Consider the following 17,645-nt stretch of genomic DNA (forward strand, 5'->3'; position numbering starts at 1 on the left):
CCCGCGTGCCTAGATCCCGTGCCCCACAAGAGAAGCCACTGCAATGAGAGGCCTGTGCACAGTGACCAAGAGTAGCCCGTGCTCACCGCAACTACAGAAAGCCTGCACGCAGCAACGAAGACTCAACGCAGCCCAAAAAAGAAAAAAAAAAAAGAAAACCATTCTGTGCCAGTCTTGTTTTATTTTTTCCAATTTATCTTATTTATTTAATTTACTTTTCATCTGTCTCTTCAAGATAGGTGGTTATATCTACATTTTATATATGAAGACACTAAGGTTGAGAATGTTGAAATAAACTGTCCAAGAATGATTAAAAACCAAGGCAATGAAATATATGCACAGTAACATGTTTTAGTGCAGAGAGATTTAAACTTTGTAAATCTTAGAAGAATTGAGTTCCAACCTGAGTTTGGGGAGAGAAGGAGGGGATAGAAAGGAGAGAGAGTGAGGAAGAGCAGAGTGTGTAGTCTGAGGAATAGAGTTTGGATCTGGGCTAGACTGCTGGGCTCTAAATTCTGGGAGAATTCCTAGAAGAGGGTATATATATGCTTCCTGTTCCTAGCAGCTTATGGGAATAGTTCCCCAACAACTGGGTTAGCTACCTCTCACATTATATTAGCAGGCTTCAAAGAAATTAATTACTCTATGGCAATATAGTAGAGCACAGGTAAAATGGAACTTATGTTAATGAAAACAATTATCCAGTTTTACATAATTGGGCTATTTCTATCTCTTGGCCAATAGCCTACATTAAAACTTCTTTGGTGATGTGAATACAATTACTTTTTTTTAGTAAAAATTATGCTTAATAGACTATTCAAAAATGCCTATCTATGCAGCATTCACCTCACTTAACCTCTTAATTTGCTCATCAGCAAAACGAGGACTCTGGACTATAGACAATTTCTAATATTCCTCCCAACTATGAGAATCCATGCTTATATATTTTCTACAGTGAGGATGACCTAAGGAACAGGGTCAGCCCAAGCCTAAAAATCGCCACTGATAAAGAAAGGAGGAAAGCCGCAGTCTTCTTTGGAGCACAGTTGGAAAAAGATGCTCTCAATTCCAGTTCCACATTTGGAAATCATAGAAACTAATAACCAGGATACCAAAAGTGAAGAAAAGGAGAAAAGGTTTATATGAACTACGCTATCAAGGGAAGAGCAAAAGTGTGAAGGTAAGAGGTCAATGCAGGACATCACATGATCATTTCTTGAGGTAAAACCAGACTCCGGAACAGAGAGAAAGGAAAGGAAGGTTAAGAGAATCTAATGACTTTTATACCAAATTGAAGGGCACACTTCTGAGAGTGAAGGTTGTAGAGGATGACTCAATTGGATAAAACGGTAGTTATAGTGTAATTAACTTAAAATCACAAACCAATATTTTATGCTTATCCCCTCTAAGAAAAAAATTAATACGCACCTTTGAAACTTTAACTGTTAAGGCTATCCTCCTCTTCTTTGGAGTATTTGCTACTCTATTATATATTTTCATAAAAAATAAAAATTGCCAAAAATCTTGTTTAGGTGATTTCTCCTTTCAGGATGCAAAAATGAAGTAAATTTAAATCTTTGTTGTAAACAGTCTTTATATTTCTGAGAACAATTCACTCCATGTCCTTTATTTAGTTCCAGAGACACAGCATCTGAGGTTAGTTGTGAATTTATGCAATTGCCAACATCCAATGAGTTTTGCTAGGAGCAGCAGTCAAACAGTAGATAGGGAGAATGGTTGCAGAAGAATAAAGGGAGCAATTACAGATGCTAATGTCTGATATTTTAAAAATCAGTTAAATATGTTTGTCTGAACAAAGAGAACCTACACTTAGCTATTGTTCCTCTTTTCTGTTGCCTGTGAAGAAAAGTGCTCTAAGTAATTAAAAATAAAAATAAAACTTCAATCTATTTCTTTAATCAGCATAAAAGACCTAGATAAGAGGAAGGAGCAACCTGTTGCTAAGACAGAATCACTGCCTATTGAGGCTGGGCCAAAATACAAGCTAATCACATGCCTGCAGTTAGGGCTCTGAAATGAGTGCAGCCTTGTCCCTGTTTGCCTCCAGTCGGCCTTAGTTTGTCCCTTTCACCCCAGCAGAAATCTTAATACTGCCATTTTCACTTTCAAAAGAGTCCCAGTTTGGATAATCGATTATAAGATTATCCTATTCCAAATGAAAGGGTGTGGCCAGACAAGGCATAGCTAAATATCAGTGTCAGTGATAACAAATAACATTCTATTTCATGTAATTTGAGAGTGAAGTATCATCTCTAAAGGAATACTTAACCTTAAATTCAGTCACTTTAATAAAGACTTTCAACTTTGATTTATATGTTGTAAAAAGGCATAGTTGTAAACCTGAATTAATATTTTAGGAACAGAGGATAAACAGGGAACCCTATCTGATGTCAGGCATGGGATCCACTTTCTAAAGCTCAACCCAGACCCAGGACCCTGACTGTCAGTATAGTTAAATGGCAAGTTATATCTCCTGAAGTTTGAACACTGACAATTTGCATGGTCCACAAATCCATATTTTAAATGTTACAACTGCTTATCCTTATAAAAGATGAAGTGGAGAGGAAGCAGGGGCAGGAAAACTTGAGACTTTCAAAGTCTCATCACTTATCCAAAGACTTCAGAGCTATGAAGGGGTAAAGTGACCAAGGCAAGATCTGAATATATAACTTGGACATCAAATCGAGTGCTTCTATTTCTGGTACTATACACTGCTCTGACTTCTTAAGAAACAAAAATTACCAATCATCACGATTTTTTACTAACTCAAATCATTCAGGTTATTCTTCACCGATTCTAAATTTCTCACCCCTTAACCTACTCTAAAACCAACAAGAGAGCCTGAGAGAAAGACTGAGAAATGCCAGAAGCCTTCCTCCCCACTGGAGCACTCCACTTTCCATCCTTGGGTCTCACACAATGGATCAACTTAGGAAGAACAAAAAAGAGTAAGATGGCAAAATTAAGTTCCAATAATATCACACCTAAACTGTTTTGACTGGATTAAGCGTTGACAGTATATTATAAAAACAGGCTGAAAAGCTAGACTCTAAACAATAACACGAAGACAGAAAGAAGACTGGCTTTTATCTGGATCTACTCCATTTCACTCTTCAGTTCAACCAGTGTTTTTACACACATGCAGACACACTGCTTCTTCTTTCACATTCTTCTGACTGCAGATCCATGTTTTCAAACATTTCTTATCTGAGAACACAGATCCTTAACCATGAAGTAGAGTCTTCTGAGACACTTAAAAAACGAGGCCTGACGTCCCAGCGAGATCCCTTTAGTCCCATTTCAGGCTTAGTCCCATTTCAGGCTTTGCTTCACCATCCTAGGAGGACAATTTTCCTTCCCTTCAGCTAATTATGTTTGCAGATAATGTGTAACTAAAGAATACACAATTTTATGGAAATATTTTTACCCTTCCATGTAATTCTATTAATTTACATAAGGGAATTCTACTTGCAATATTCACTAGAAGAGCAATCACGCACAAGAAATTAAAATTATCATATTTTTATTTTACCTTTGATAACCTACAATTTTGTCAAAGATCACTCCATTTTAAAGTTGTTTTGATTGGAAATGGATATCAAATAAATTAACAGCACTAGTCTCTTAATATTAGTCCCAGACCCTGATTAAAAATATGTATGGTCAAAAAAAATATGTATGATCATATTAAGAAATGAGAATACAGATATACACTTTTAAAAGTCAGTGATAATATTGAAGTAACAATTCTGTACTGTTAAACAAGCACACACAGAAACTAAAAATCATAAGGCCCTTGCAGAACTACCATTTTCTGAATATAAGTAGCTGAAAAATATTTTAAATTATTCACATTTTAAATAGGAAATGACACTATGAGCATCGGATTGAGGGAAAAGTTAAAAAAGAATGACCAGAAAAACACTGTTATCATTTTTAGATCAAAACAGCATTGAGAGCACTATGGAGAATGTGACTTTTTTATTCTCCATTTGAGGCAGGAAGGGGGGTAGGGATTGGGAAGCTGCTGTCTGGGATATAACACCTCACTATCATGCCAAAATAATTTTGAGTTCAATCCAAATTCAGTTCCTCTCATCTCTCTCAGTCTCCTATGCTGGTGAACAGCATGCGCCTCTCCTCAGTCACTTAAGATAGTACTCGACGAATGACGTTAGACTTTCTTCTTTTACTCCCACTTCTAAAGAATGACTGAGTTGACAGAGGCAAACTCATGGGTCTCCCCTCTAAGCAAATTTTCCTATCCATTCCCATTTGCAGTTGCTGGGCACAGCCCTGCACCAAAACATAACTGGACTACTGCCAAGGTCTTCTCTGCTCTCCACCTACCACACTGCCACTATAAGGAGCTTGCAACACAAGGCTGGGTGGGCATCCCTTGGCCTAAATTATTTACAGAATTCCCATGCACCTCATAGGGATTTTCCTGACTTTTAACCTCCTCTGTTGCCATAGCCTCCACTGTTACAATGTTTCTTCCAAACAGAATTGCTTACCATTTCCCTCTTTTGCCAGACTATAACTCCATGGTTTTGGCAGCAGTGTGTTCCAGGTCAGGTACTGCTTTCTCATGACAGTGGTGAACAAACTTCATTTTTCTATGAGGGCCAATGGATATGGTAGGATAACTTACACAGTCCACCTTTTTTTTTTCACTCAAACTGAAAAGAATCATATATATTAACGAACACTATATATGTATAGCCACGTGCTTCACAGTTTCTTTTTAAAAGTACAATATTCAAATTCTTCCTTGTGGCCTGTAACATAGCATCAGCTAGAAACCAACTGGAAACATATAATATAAATGCTCAGTACACAAGTTATATTGATACGAATGTCAATCCAACCGTTTTTACAAAGTTACCTAAAGCGTTTAAGAAGTATAGCTGAATGAAATCCATATTGTCTTTAAAAAAAAAAAATCACCATAGGCATGACCCTTGGAACTGAGCTAATCACAGGCGTCCTGGCTATCAGCAGCAATAGCCCTAAAGGGCACCCTTTTCCCAATAATAATAATAGTCTTCATCCTGCTCCCAGACTGTCATTCAGAGTATTCTTCTTTGGTGGCCTGGAAGCTTCACTCCTCTTATAATCTCAGCAGCCAAAAGCAAGTTCTAGCTTTAGAATCTGGGCAGTATTTTGAGAAAATGAAACTTCTCAGCAAGCCTGTGCATATGAGCATTCAGGGGCTGATTTTCCGGTTTATGGATTATCTAAAACCCTTTGCTCCTTCCTTGCTTTTGGCCATTTCACTGCTCATTAGCATTGTCACTGAAGGACAGACAGGAAAGAATCAGAGCAGCCAGTTTTGCTATGTATTAACCACTTATCAACCACAACAAGAACTCTTGTGGAGAAGAAGTAGTATTGGACAGTTAGATTTTGAACTACCTGTTATTTTTCAATTTCCAATGTTTGTCCTATTCTTAACACCTACATAATTAAAAGTTGGCATAAATATGTTTTCCCAACAATACTTATTCCATTTGTAAAGTTAACTAATTTTACTTTTTCTGGGAGGCAATTTTCTTCTTTTGTTTGCTACAGTATAAAACTGTCATTTTCATTGATGTTTTATACATCTAGAAGAAAGTACAAATTAGTAATATGAAATAATAGTATACTTATAACTTCAAAACTAAGAGAAAAAAATTAAATGTAATTTAATTTCTCCATACCCAAGAAACCAAGTTTAATGGAAATATCTGATGTGTGGCAGTAAATCTAGAAAGGATCTCATTAGTTTTATTAATTACAAGATAACTGGATCTTAAAGCCATCTCCTCTTTTACTTGACCTAATAGCATAACTACTGACATCCATAGGAAAGGAAAAAAAAAAAGAGGAAAAGAGGTAAAGGGCAAAGACTTTCCCTTAGCTCTGACTATGGCATGACTGTATCGACTTTGTAGCCTATAGGCAAAACAAGGTTAATGATTAACCAATCAGGAAGCTGAGTAAAGAGTTTTCTGTTATAAATCAAGACCTTCTGCAAGTAGTAATCTCCTTATCCCAATTATAATCTTTTTTCTGAAATATATGTTTGCTTTATGGCACCCTTAAGGGCACCATAAAGGTGGCATTTATTGAATTATCACATACTCCAGTGCCATAATAGACCACAGTCATCCAACTATGAGTCCTAAATTGCTCTACTTTCAGCTTCCTAATGTACAATATTATCTCAGACAGCAGATATACTTAAAAATTCTTAAAGGATGGGAAAACATGTCTAATATGAATACATACTGAACATATAGTAAGCACTGAATCAAAAAAATTCACATGGTTTTCACGTTACCTTAAAAATATTTTTTCTGAAAATAGAATATGAGGACGTAGATCATGATTTCTCAGTTTGACAATAATGAATTATAAAAAATGTACAAAACCCACCATGACTACACCACCAGGAAACTGAAGAGTAATCCCCTCAACTCTGTGCATGAGCCACCTCCCACACTAAAGAAGTGTTAAATTTTTTTTTTTTAATGATTTTGTTAAGAAGAAATTTATAATGGTTTTCATAAAGGGCATGCTTCCTCTGGGCTATGCTGAGAGTTGCTGGTATTTCTAAAAAGAAAATTGACTAGTTTCCTGTTATCACCATTCAAAGAAGCAACAAAGAAGAAATATGGACTGAAGGGCAAGATAGTAATTGCCACTGCACCTCTAACACAATTTTATCTGTTGTCAGATTGCAGAAATTACAGAAGGAAGAATTAGTCTTCCAGATTTTAATTCACCATGAACTACATGCAACAGAACAACAGACCTGACTCTCTTTTTCCAGTTTATCTCCAAAGGTACTACCTAGCCTTCAGTTTTTAAGATAATAAGCCTATCTAAAATGTGCTCCTCATGGGGCCTGTCATTTTAATGATATCAAGGTTAAGTATACTAAGCACTTCACCAATTTTAGTGGCCCATTCCAACTTAAATTTCGATTTAAATCTGCTAAGCATTTCCTTCAAACAATTGTATTTCACCACCCAGGAAGTTATGAAGTAGCAAGTTTAAAATATCTTTTAATGTTATATACTTCATTAATTATATTCTTCAGCTTCAGCCATAACACAGCATGCCTTCTTTAATAGTCATTGCTGTGCCCAAACCACAGGACTCCTATCCCCTCACTGTTAATGTATTCTATGTTTATACGTCAATTAATAGATGTAACCAAGCAGAAACCACCATGTGATATTCATATTACATTGTTTCCATGAGACAAAATGTTTTTATGGAGGATATAGTACAGGAAATAACAAAGAACACAGAAAAATATCATTCATCTGTTATTGGCATTCTTATTTTAATACAAGTATTAATTATTTTAGCTGCAAAATCAATACATAACAGTGTATTAATAGGAGACCAATAAAAGAACTGAGATGCATTTTCAGAAGGCTGAATTCTGAGGTTAGAAAATGTGGAACACTTTTTTTCCTCATTTTCACCTATGTCTAAAGATCTGTCAGCTATGGTATAGCACAAATAGAAGTGAAATTTCCATAAAAGGAAATATTTAATGTGTTACCGAAAATTAGTATCACATGAATTTATTTCATCTATTTAATTTCTATGTGGCAATATATACTGCCTTGTGAAAAACTATACTCTTTTAATTGTTCCAAAATGATTTTTAAGTAAATTAAATGCATAATAGAATTTAATTAGAGGAAACCTATATTCAATACAAATGTCTATTGTAACAAGATAATTCTATGCCATTTTAATGCCGTTTACATAGGAATAATGTGTGTTCCTAAAATTAGCACATTACTAAAAGACTAAATGTTGATTCTATCTGTAATGGTATATCACTACTCCATAAGATATAATCTACTCATAATTTCAGGTAAGAAAATTTTACCTAAATTTGAGTGCTAATCTGGGAAACTAAATGAAACAAAACTGCAGAACAATTAACAGAGTCTGTTTCAGAGAGGACATATAAGCTTCTTTGGCTAATTCTACTGGCATTAGCCCAGTATCACTTGACCGGAGATTACAAAACAAAACAAAAACATCAATAACCACCAAAAAACAAAAACAAAAACACAGTTCTATTTGAACAGCTGCCATCCAAACTCAGGAATCAAATAGGTCTGAATTAAAAAGAACATTTTCTTTTGAATCCTCTTATTGAAAATTTCCTTATGATTGAACCTTTAAAAAATTACTGTATATCCCAACTCCCACCATTAAAAACAAAACCCTCCCTTTACCTCATGTTCCCACCCGACCATACCCATCTCTCCCTTAAAGCAAAACTCATGGAGTTCCTCCAGTCCCATTAAATCTTTGATTCCTTGCCAACCTGTATTTTGTCCCTTCAGTCTACTGAAAGCAATTCTGTCAAAGTCATTTTTGTCCTCAACATTTCTAAACCCAGCAGTCAAGTGTCAATTTTCATCCATATAATTTGATAGGGTGTCTGATTTCCCCCTTGAAATATTTTCCTCACTTGGCTTCCAGAACACCACACAGTCCTAGCTTTCTTTCTAACTCACAGGCCACACATCTTTCTCTTCTCCTGGATCCTCTCTGTCTCCCTGACATCGACATTTTGCGATGCCTGTGGTATATAGTCTTGGACCCCTTCTCTTTGCACGGTTATTCCTTAAGTGTGCTATCCCCTCCCATTGCTTTAAAGATCATGTCTGTAATGATGAATTCTAAATGTAAATGTTGAATTCCTAACTCCCCCAAAATTCCAGACTAATGTAATCAACTACCAGCTTAAATTCTCAAATTTGACGCCTAATAGGAATATCAAGTGTAATAAATGCAAATTTTGACTTTTATCTAAAACTTGATCACTGTCCCAAGTTCCCAATTTTAATCACCCACTTGCTTAGGTAAAACACTTTGGAAGCTTAATTACTTCCTCTGGATTTCTCCCAGCAGAACATTCCATCGGAAAATCCTGTTTATCTTCTAAATGCATCCACAATCTTACAACTGGTTCAGCTACCAACTATTGGAATAGTCCAATTCACTACTATCAAACTGATCTTCATATTTCTACTGCAATCATTCCACCCAAGCAGAGAAGGTTATCTTTCTAAAACACAAAGCATTACGTATTGTGTTTGATCTCAACCCTCCAGTGGGCATCCTACATACCTAGATTAAATACCATACCATGACCTATAAGCCACTATAGGATCTTCCCTAGCTGCCTCTCAGACCTTATTTCCTTCTACTTCCTGCTTTGGTCATTTAACTCCACATTTGCCCCACACTGACTCTTAAGATGTTCCTTAAATGAATTAAGTAGAGTCCCTAGTGTCTTGTTTCATGGCCATTGCCTTTGCTATGCCCTCTGGCTGAAATCCTTTTTCATCAGATATCCACATGGCTGATTCCCTTTTTTTTTGAATCAAGTCTCTGCTCCAATGATCATCTCCTCAGAAGGTCTTACTAGATGACCCTACTCAAAATAGGGTGCTATTCCTTCATTTTTCTTCATAGCATTTATCAGTAACTGACATTACAACTTGTATTTCCTTCTTTATCTGGTTGCCACCCCCATGAGAATGTAATTCCTTAAATACAAAGACATAGGTTACTTGTTCAACATTTTAATTCCGGACCTAAAAACAGTAGTTCATAGAGAGTAGGTTCAGAATAAATGTCTGTTGAATGATAGAATATTCTCCCACTGAGCACACATACTACATATTGTTAATAATGCCTACCTTACCCTGTGGTTTCAGGGTAACTAGCTTCTAGAATTATGATTTTGATAATGAAGCAAACATCTTTTTAAGATTAGTTGGGAAAAATCAAGCACTCAGAGCAATAAAGTGAAATTATTCATTTTAAAAACATTACTTTGAATTATTTGGGGATGAAGAAAAAAGTTTAAGAACTGTTGTTTTAATAAAATCAATAACTTGATCTTTTTTCATGTATAAAATATGTTAATAAGGACCTTGACTACAGAGTGATTTAAAATTTTTTAACATACACAGGGAGGCCTTTTGGTATTTAGTTTCTTGTGCTTGCCTCTAGGCTTCCCTCTATTCACTCAAGAAAGCTTTCAATGGGTCATCCTAGCCTCAGCTTCACATTTTATAACCACTTGGTTAACAACAGCAGGGTAAAAGCCGGAATACCTGAAGAACACTGAAGAAACACTGGCTATTTCTTTTATATGCTACATTTTTGAGTGGTGCCAAACGTATGCTAATATTCCTGGTGTGCTTGGAGCTGGTAAATTCTAAAGACTCCTGTAGTCCATGCTGGTTAGAACTTAAGACTACTCATTCCTCCAGTCAGCCTTAATGTACGCTAGTATTGTGGGATACACTAGCACTGTATGTAACATCTTAGTATTAACGCTAGAGAAAACAAAAACAAAATGTAAAACAAAGAACAAACCCAGCTCTCTCTTCTGATGCTGAAGTTATCTAGAATAGCTGCTGAACAAATATTAATTCTTGTTCACACCAAGAAAATCTTCATTCTAAGGGATCCTTAATTTGAATGATTAAGGTTTTATGCTCCATTTATTTCCCCTTGTACTTTTTTTTAATTCACTCTAAACCTATTAAAAATAGCTATATGAACCACACTTGACTGTATCTCTTCTCCCAATTCCTCAAACACAGGAATTTGTCTTCATTTTAGGTCATATAATTGTAGAGCTTAAATGAACATTAGTCTAAGTCTTGTTTTAGGATTGATAAAAATGAAGACTAAAGAAAATAAGTAACTTCCCAATATTGCTCAGTTAGCTATCTATAAAATTGGTAGTTAGCCCCAAACCCTCTAAATTCTAATCCAGAACATTTTTACTAAGACTTACATCTCCAATTTTTCACATTCATCTGAAATTTGTGTCCACATCCAAATGCTAAAATTCACCCATTTAAATGACCTAAATCCACAGATGTCCTCTTAATAACCAATCATAGAATTACGTCAGTACGTTTCCCCATACCCTTTTGACATCCATCTGATCACTTAATTTTACTCTGAATTTTTAATAGTACATTATTCCAACGAGTTTATTAATTAATACTGGCACAGGGCAAGGTCTACCATAACATGATAACCGGTTCATTGATTTAACCTAGTATTCCATTCTCTAATTTTGTGGCTTTGTCAATGTAAAAACTAATGTATCAGATTAAAGGTGACCTAAGTTTCATCCTCTGTTAATCTTATAATAGGATATGCTAGAAGGAAGATCTTGCCTCTTAAACAAATTAAATAAACAGGAAAATTACTACTTGATAAAAGACACTGGTTTTATATTACTACACAAATCCGATGGCACTGGTGGTAGTGGTGGTGGTAGTAGTATGTGTGTGGAGGAAATTAATTAATACATGAAACTTAATATTTTCCAGGCTAAAATTATCTGAAAACATATATGATCCTACACAAAAGTCAGTGGTTGACATTCTAAAAATATATTTATATTTGTGCCCATGTATTTTTTCCATAGCTCTGTGTATGTGTTTCATGTTACAAACATCAATCAGTTTGGGACCTTAAATATTCCATAGGTAAGCAGTTACTAATATCTGTTTACATCAGCATTATTAAGCATATCTGAATGCTATTTGGTGTCTTAGATTTTTCCACAGATAGTATTAGCTTAAGAGTATATTTCTGTTGTACTTTAAATTTGTGAAATAGTTACATCACTAGATCTAGCAATCTATCTAGAGAACACAGAATGTTGATATGCCCTAGAATTAAATTCTTACAAGAGTCAGGGATAATATTTCTTTTGTTGTTGTTGTTATTTTTTGAATTTTTTTTTATACAGCAGGTTCTTATTATCTATTTTATAAATATTAGTGTATATATGTCAATCCCAATCTCCCACAGGGATAATATTTCTTTTGTTGTTGTTGTTATTTTTTGAATTTTTTTTTATACAGCAGGTTCTTATTATCTATTTTATAAATATTAGTGTATATATGTCAATCCCAATCTCCCACAGGGATAATATTTCTTTTCCTGGTTTGAAAATAAAAACCACCTGTATCTTAGAGCATCACAATCCTCATTAAATGGCATTTTCTTTTTCTGAGAATTAAAAAAAATAGTTCATGGGATTTTCAAGTAGGACTACAAAGGAACAGCTCAGAATGCAGTGACACCTAATGGCAAAGCTCTCTTTATAGGCCACAAATGTATTTTCTAATAAACATTATATTTTTAGTCAAACTAAGTATTGCTACTCACCAATACGTTATTATCTGAAATATCATGAAAATCCAATAGCAGTGCCAAATACTTCACTTTTTAATACTAAAATAATATATGCAGGTGAAGGGATACTAACCTTCTGGATTAAAAGTGTGGTTTTAAAATTACAATATCACTTTGAGATAAAATTACAGCATGATAAACTTAGCCTTGGAGATTAGAATTAAATATAATACATCTCCCATTACTCATAACAACCTCAACTGGTTTCTATTGCTGGATAAGTTGAAAGTTAATGACCTTGAGTTTTATTCATATTTGAATTAGAATTTACAGGAGATATTTACTGGATGTACATTTCACTTGGAGTAGAAAGCAAAGTTCCTCAGTGTAATGGCTTATTGGTCATGTCATAGTTGATATTGTTGATTAATAACACTGTCTAACTTAATGCACATCTGAATTGCACTTCAAATAACTGTATTATTGATACAGAAAGACATACCTCATAAAATATAACCTCATTTTAAATTTAGAAGCTACTTCTTAATACTTGCTAGAAGTTTACACTATATGCTATCCATAACTTAGGGAGCAAACAACTACTGTAATTAATAAAAGGATAACTTAAATCATTGAGATATCCCATACAGTGCAGGATCCTTGATGACTCTTGAAGGCTATCATTAACCAATGCAAATCATGTAAAGAGTTGAAAAAGAAGCAATTTGACAGAAGACACAGTACAACTTCTAGAAATGCTTCTACATTCTGTATTTGATATATTTGATAAAATAGTCCTCAGTGTGCCAGTAATGAAAACTAATGCTTTAAATTTGCCATCTATTATTGTTTATAATGTGGTGACACATCTTAGTCACCCACCAATTTTGTACTTTAAACTTTCTCTTAATGAAAATATTCTGTGAATTGTCTTAGGCTTCTCAAACAGGTCATAGTTTATGACCTCAGAGGACAAAGTATCATTTGCTTATGAGAAAAACATGAATAAGGGCTTCATTTCTATTTCCTGTTGGCATAAGGTATTTTACTATGACTGATAACAATAAAAACATGCTAGTGATTTTTATAATATATGAGTAAGTACACTTGAGTGTTCCCTGGCAGAAATATATAACTGAGGATAGCTCATTTCAATGAGCTGGTACAGGTACAGGTACCAGATATAGAAATGAGCACACATTAAACTGTTAAAACATGAGATCCTCCGTATTAGATATGAAGCAAAACACAAACTGTGCAGTTGACTGGAAATGCAACCTAATCCCTGCTTAATTAAAGCAGTGCTCTAAACTCCCGTTGTGTATAGGGAGTAAAGAGTGTGGGACGACTGATGTATGAAGAAAATAGCAGTCAGCATGGCTAATCTCAAAGACTTTGGAGCTTTCGAGCTACATAAATCAGAGTGACTTTTGAATAGCCTCATGAAACACAATATCATTACCATTCCGCTCATGACTTTCTGGTTCTTCCTACAGCATGCAGATCATTAGGAAACTTCTAAGCAATCAAGTAATGGGGGGTCTGATGAAATTAATCAATGCACAGGCTCAAAGTAGAAGCATAATTCAAAATTGCAGTTTTTATATGTCAAAAGACCTTTACTTGGTGGGGGGAGGGGCAAAGAAGATCACAATTGAGGTGATTCATTTCTAAATACTGTGTGTATTGCATGTGCATGTGTATTAAACAAGAATATGTAATTATCAAGTATCTTTAAAATATGATTTAACAGAAGTTCAAAGTAATTACAATATTAGTGCATTTTTGACTGAAATAAATACATTTCCATTTCAGTCATCAGCGTTTAACCATTATATCTCATCATTGTAGGGAACTAAGGTGCTCAAAAAAAATATATATTAGAGTTTAAAATACATAATTGACTTTATTAAAACTACCTGCATGAAATAAAAACAAAGAGAAAGAAAAGAATGGACAAAGTTTTCAAACATATAATTTGGTTCAATACCAAAAAGATTCGATATTTAAAGAACGTATTAGAGCAGTGTCTTTTCATCTTTCAAGCTCGCCTGAACTACATATGGCAGCTACTGTCTACCTGAACACATCATGAGTCTGTGAAAACCTTTCATTTCCGCCTATCTCCTTACATCTGTAGAGTTGAAATATTCACTTTCCCTCCAGTGTCATCACTTTCATCCCTTTAGTCCTGAAATAATACATTCCCCATAAGCATACTTGTCACATTAGATACTTAAATGAAGACTATCACCTCCTAAAGATAATTAATTCTCTTTTCCTATTCAACCAAGTAAGTAAACTGATCCAATGAATATTAACTGGTACTTTAAAATTTTAATATGGGCATTCGGTTTTGAATTTATTATACTTTGGCCAGGGTGGGGATGGAAGGGAAAGGGGCGTCTAACCTCTGAAGTGCACATAAATTAGACTTGGTCCTTTTTTTTTTTTAATTTAATTTAGGAGGTTACATTTTTCAGTATATTATAAAAGATATGAAGCATTTGAAACAACCATCAATTTGCTAGCTTCATGGCAATATTAGATAGTCTATAAAAGAAGTTAATGCTCTTGTCTAACGTACTAATTGCAGTCAAATTAATTGTCTGAGAAGTAACTATTTCTTTCAGTAGTATATACATTTAATGCATACAATCAGCTTTCTAAAGAAATCTGTAATTTGTACATAGTAACTTTTGGGGGGGATCTGGTTATAAATAAGCAAGCTGTGTCACACTGACAGACAACAGAATGCCAAAGAAAAAAAATACAAGTTGTGTTCTATTTTGAAACAAATGCCCAGACTGCATTGCAAAATAGTATTCATCTAGTAGAGGACAGCAAGAGCTGTAGGTGTTTGCAAATAATGTATTTATCGTTTAGACCACAGAATAAGCAATAAAATAAGCATTTATCCACAAGCCTCCCTCCTGAGCGATGATGAGTATAAGCCAGAAACCCCTCATCATAACATGAATATAAAGGCACCATGGTAATATATATCAGCATTCCTGCTCCAGTCGTTTACAACTGGACATAAATGTACATCATTTCTTTAAGAGGAGCACACGTCATTTCTGAACTCTATCAGAACATTACTGAGACCCTCCATGAGACAATTTCTCCCTGAAAAGTTCTAAACCCACAGACACTGTTACCCCAGGCAAAACGTGACCTAGCAGACAAGCTATCTAGTGCTTAATTCACTAAACGTGTTAAGTGCAAGGTTTTCTGAATCCTGACCTCATCACCCCTTGCACAGAGATATATTCGGTTCTATTGATATAAATGATAGAGAATGGCAGACGTGTTTACAAAGACAGCCTCTGAGATCAAGAGAGGGAGCCCCCTGGAGCTGAGGGGCTGGCCGCTGTGGACTCGCACACCAGACACAAGCCTTTAGCTCAGGCAGGCACAAAGGCACAACCTCCAACCTGCAGCAGGTTCCCCTTCCAGGACACGTGTGTGTGTGTGTGTGTGTGTGTGTGTGTGTGTGTGTGTTGCATACAAAGACAGCCTCTGAGATCAAGAGAGGGAGCCCCCTGGAGCTGAGGGGCTGGCCGCTGTGGACTCGCACACCAGACACAAGCCTTTAGCTCAGGCAGGCACAAAGGCACAACCTCCAACCTGCAGCAGGTTCCCCTTCCAGGACACGTGTGTGTGTGTGTGTGTGTGTGTGTGTGTGTGTTGGGCGGGGGAGGGGCAGGGGGCGGAAAGGGGAGATGCTGCGACCCATCTGTCGCCTCAATTTGCAGAGCATCAAGCCGTGTGGACACATAAATGTCCTGCGCCCGGAAAAATTCCTCAAGGGGGTCCTCTCCTCAGCGCAGTAACTGAACCCCGCTGGCCCGCGGACGCAAATTTCCGAAAAGGAAATCGTCGCATTAACGCAGAAAAGGCTGCAAGAGCCGGTCTCGGTTCAGCTCTCACGGATTAACAAGTGAGAAGAGTTGGAGCCTGAAGCCGCGAGCGCTGTGCATGATAATGACGTGCAGCCCGCGCCCGCCGCGGCCAGACCCGGCCCGTCTGGGTGCCAATAGGTAGGGCCACGAGCATCTCCAAGGCGGCTCGGCGTCCTTCCCGGACTCAGGCCGCCCGTAGACCAAGCGCCTTTGCTCTCGGCCTTGCGCTGCAACTCAGAGTTGACGGCGAGGCGAGGCCAGGCGGCTGTTCGCCAGGCAGCCCACGAGGGCGGCGCGCGCGCATGTGCTCCCGCGTTTCCCGAGCGCCCGGGGCCAGTCTCGCCGCCGCGCCAGACCCGGGGAGCGCGAGCGAGGCAGCGAGGTGCGCGGCTCCCAGTCGCGAGCACCGCGCAGCCGAGAGGACAGGAAGCGGAGACGGAGGCTGGGGGCTCAGCCAACAGCCCGTCACCGTCGCACGCGCTGCGGCGAGCGCGGCCCGCTCACGTTGCAAAACCACCTGTTCGATCCGAAGGGCGCTCTTCTCCACCCCCACCTCGCACCCCAGCCCTTTTCGCCTCACGGGTGACACCTCAGTTCCCCCAAAAGGTACTTTTTTTTTTTTAATAGAGCAAATGTACATCCGGGGAAGAACATGGAAGGTAGAGTCGATGAAACTTCTTTTCCTCACACACCAGAAGCCCCCCGCGCTCCCCGGCACGCACGCACGCTGAGGTAGATTCGAGACCCTCAAGCATACAGCCCACACTCCCCGATTCACCGCGAAACAACAGCACCAGGCAAGGTTCGAGCATCCGCATCCTTTCAGAAAGCTGCCCAAGTGTGAGGGAAGGTAGCGGGAAGGGGCAAGGAACCGAAGCCAGCGTCAACGAGCCACACAGAGGGCGGAAAGGGGGAAGGAGAGGGGGAAGCAAAGGGGAAATATCTGCGAGGCGAAACGGTAAAAGTACCCACGGGCAGCGCCAGCCCTTGCTTACCGATGTGAATGATAGAATCCGCACTCGCCGAATCCAAGGTTCGAGACCACCAGAAGGACAAAACCAAGAGCAAGGGTAAAACTTCCATCTCCGCCTATGCTGATTGTCTTTGAGGATGGATTTTCTTTAAATATTAAAAAAAAAAAGTCCAAAGAGTTTGAGGTCACGATAGTTTAGCACAGCTTTTTCTTTTCTTTTTTCTTTTTGTCCCCCTCAATTCCTGTTACCAGACCAAAGCTTTTATAATCGTCGCTGAGGAAGGCAGAGCGAATAAGAGAAAGAGCCCAGCCTGAGGAAACCTCCTTAGCAAAGCCGTGTCACTTGGAGGGGAATTTTGGCATCGCCAGAGTTGTTTGCAGTTTGGCTTTTTTAAAATGTATCCAGCCTCGCTGCTCCCGGGCAGGGGGAGAGGCTGGAGCTCAGACCATCCCCATCCGTGAGCCGGGGCCGTGGGTCTCCGGTCCCAGCTCCGCCGCAACTTCCAACATACCAACCCCCTCCTCCCCGCTCACGCCGGATG

General features: G+C 37.7%; 1 protein-coding gene across 2 annotated transcripts in view; it reads right to left on the minus strand.

Annotated features, from left to right (window-relative positions):
- GRID2 (glutamate ionotropic receptor delta type subunit 2) overlaps positions 1 to 17,213 on the minus strand; it is a 1,308,561-nt gene extending 1,291,348 nt beyond the window's left edge. For both annotated transcript variants that reach the window (XM_024736087.1, XM_024736086.1), the window contains exon 1: positions 17,126 to 17,213. In XM_024736087.1, the coding sequence (XP_024591855.1) occupies positions 17,126 to 17,213 (88 nt within the window). The remainder of the gene's footprint in view (positions 1 to 17,125) is intronic.
- Between the last annotated feature and the right edge of the window lie 432 nt (positions 17,214 to 17,645).

Source organism: Neophocaena asiaeorientalis, unplaced genomic scaffold (assembly GCF_003031525.2).
Source record: "Neophocaena asiaeorientalis asiaeorientalis breed wild unplaced genomic scaffold, Neophocaena_asiaeorientalis_V1.1 scaffold7, whole genome shotgun sequence".
Classification (NCBI taxonomy): Eukaryota; Metazoa; Chordata; class Mammalia; order Artiodactyla; family Phocoenidae; genus Neophocaena; species Neophocaena asiaeorientalis.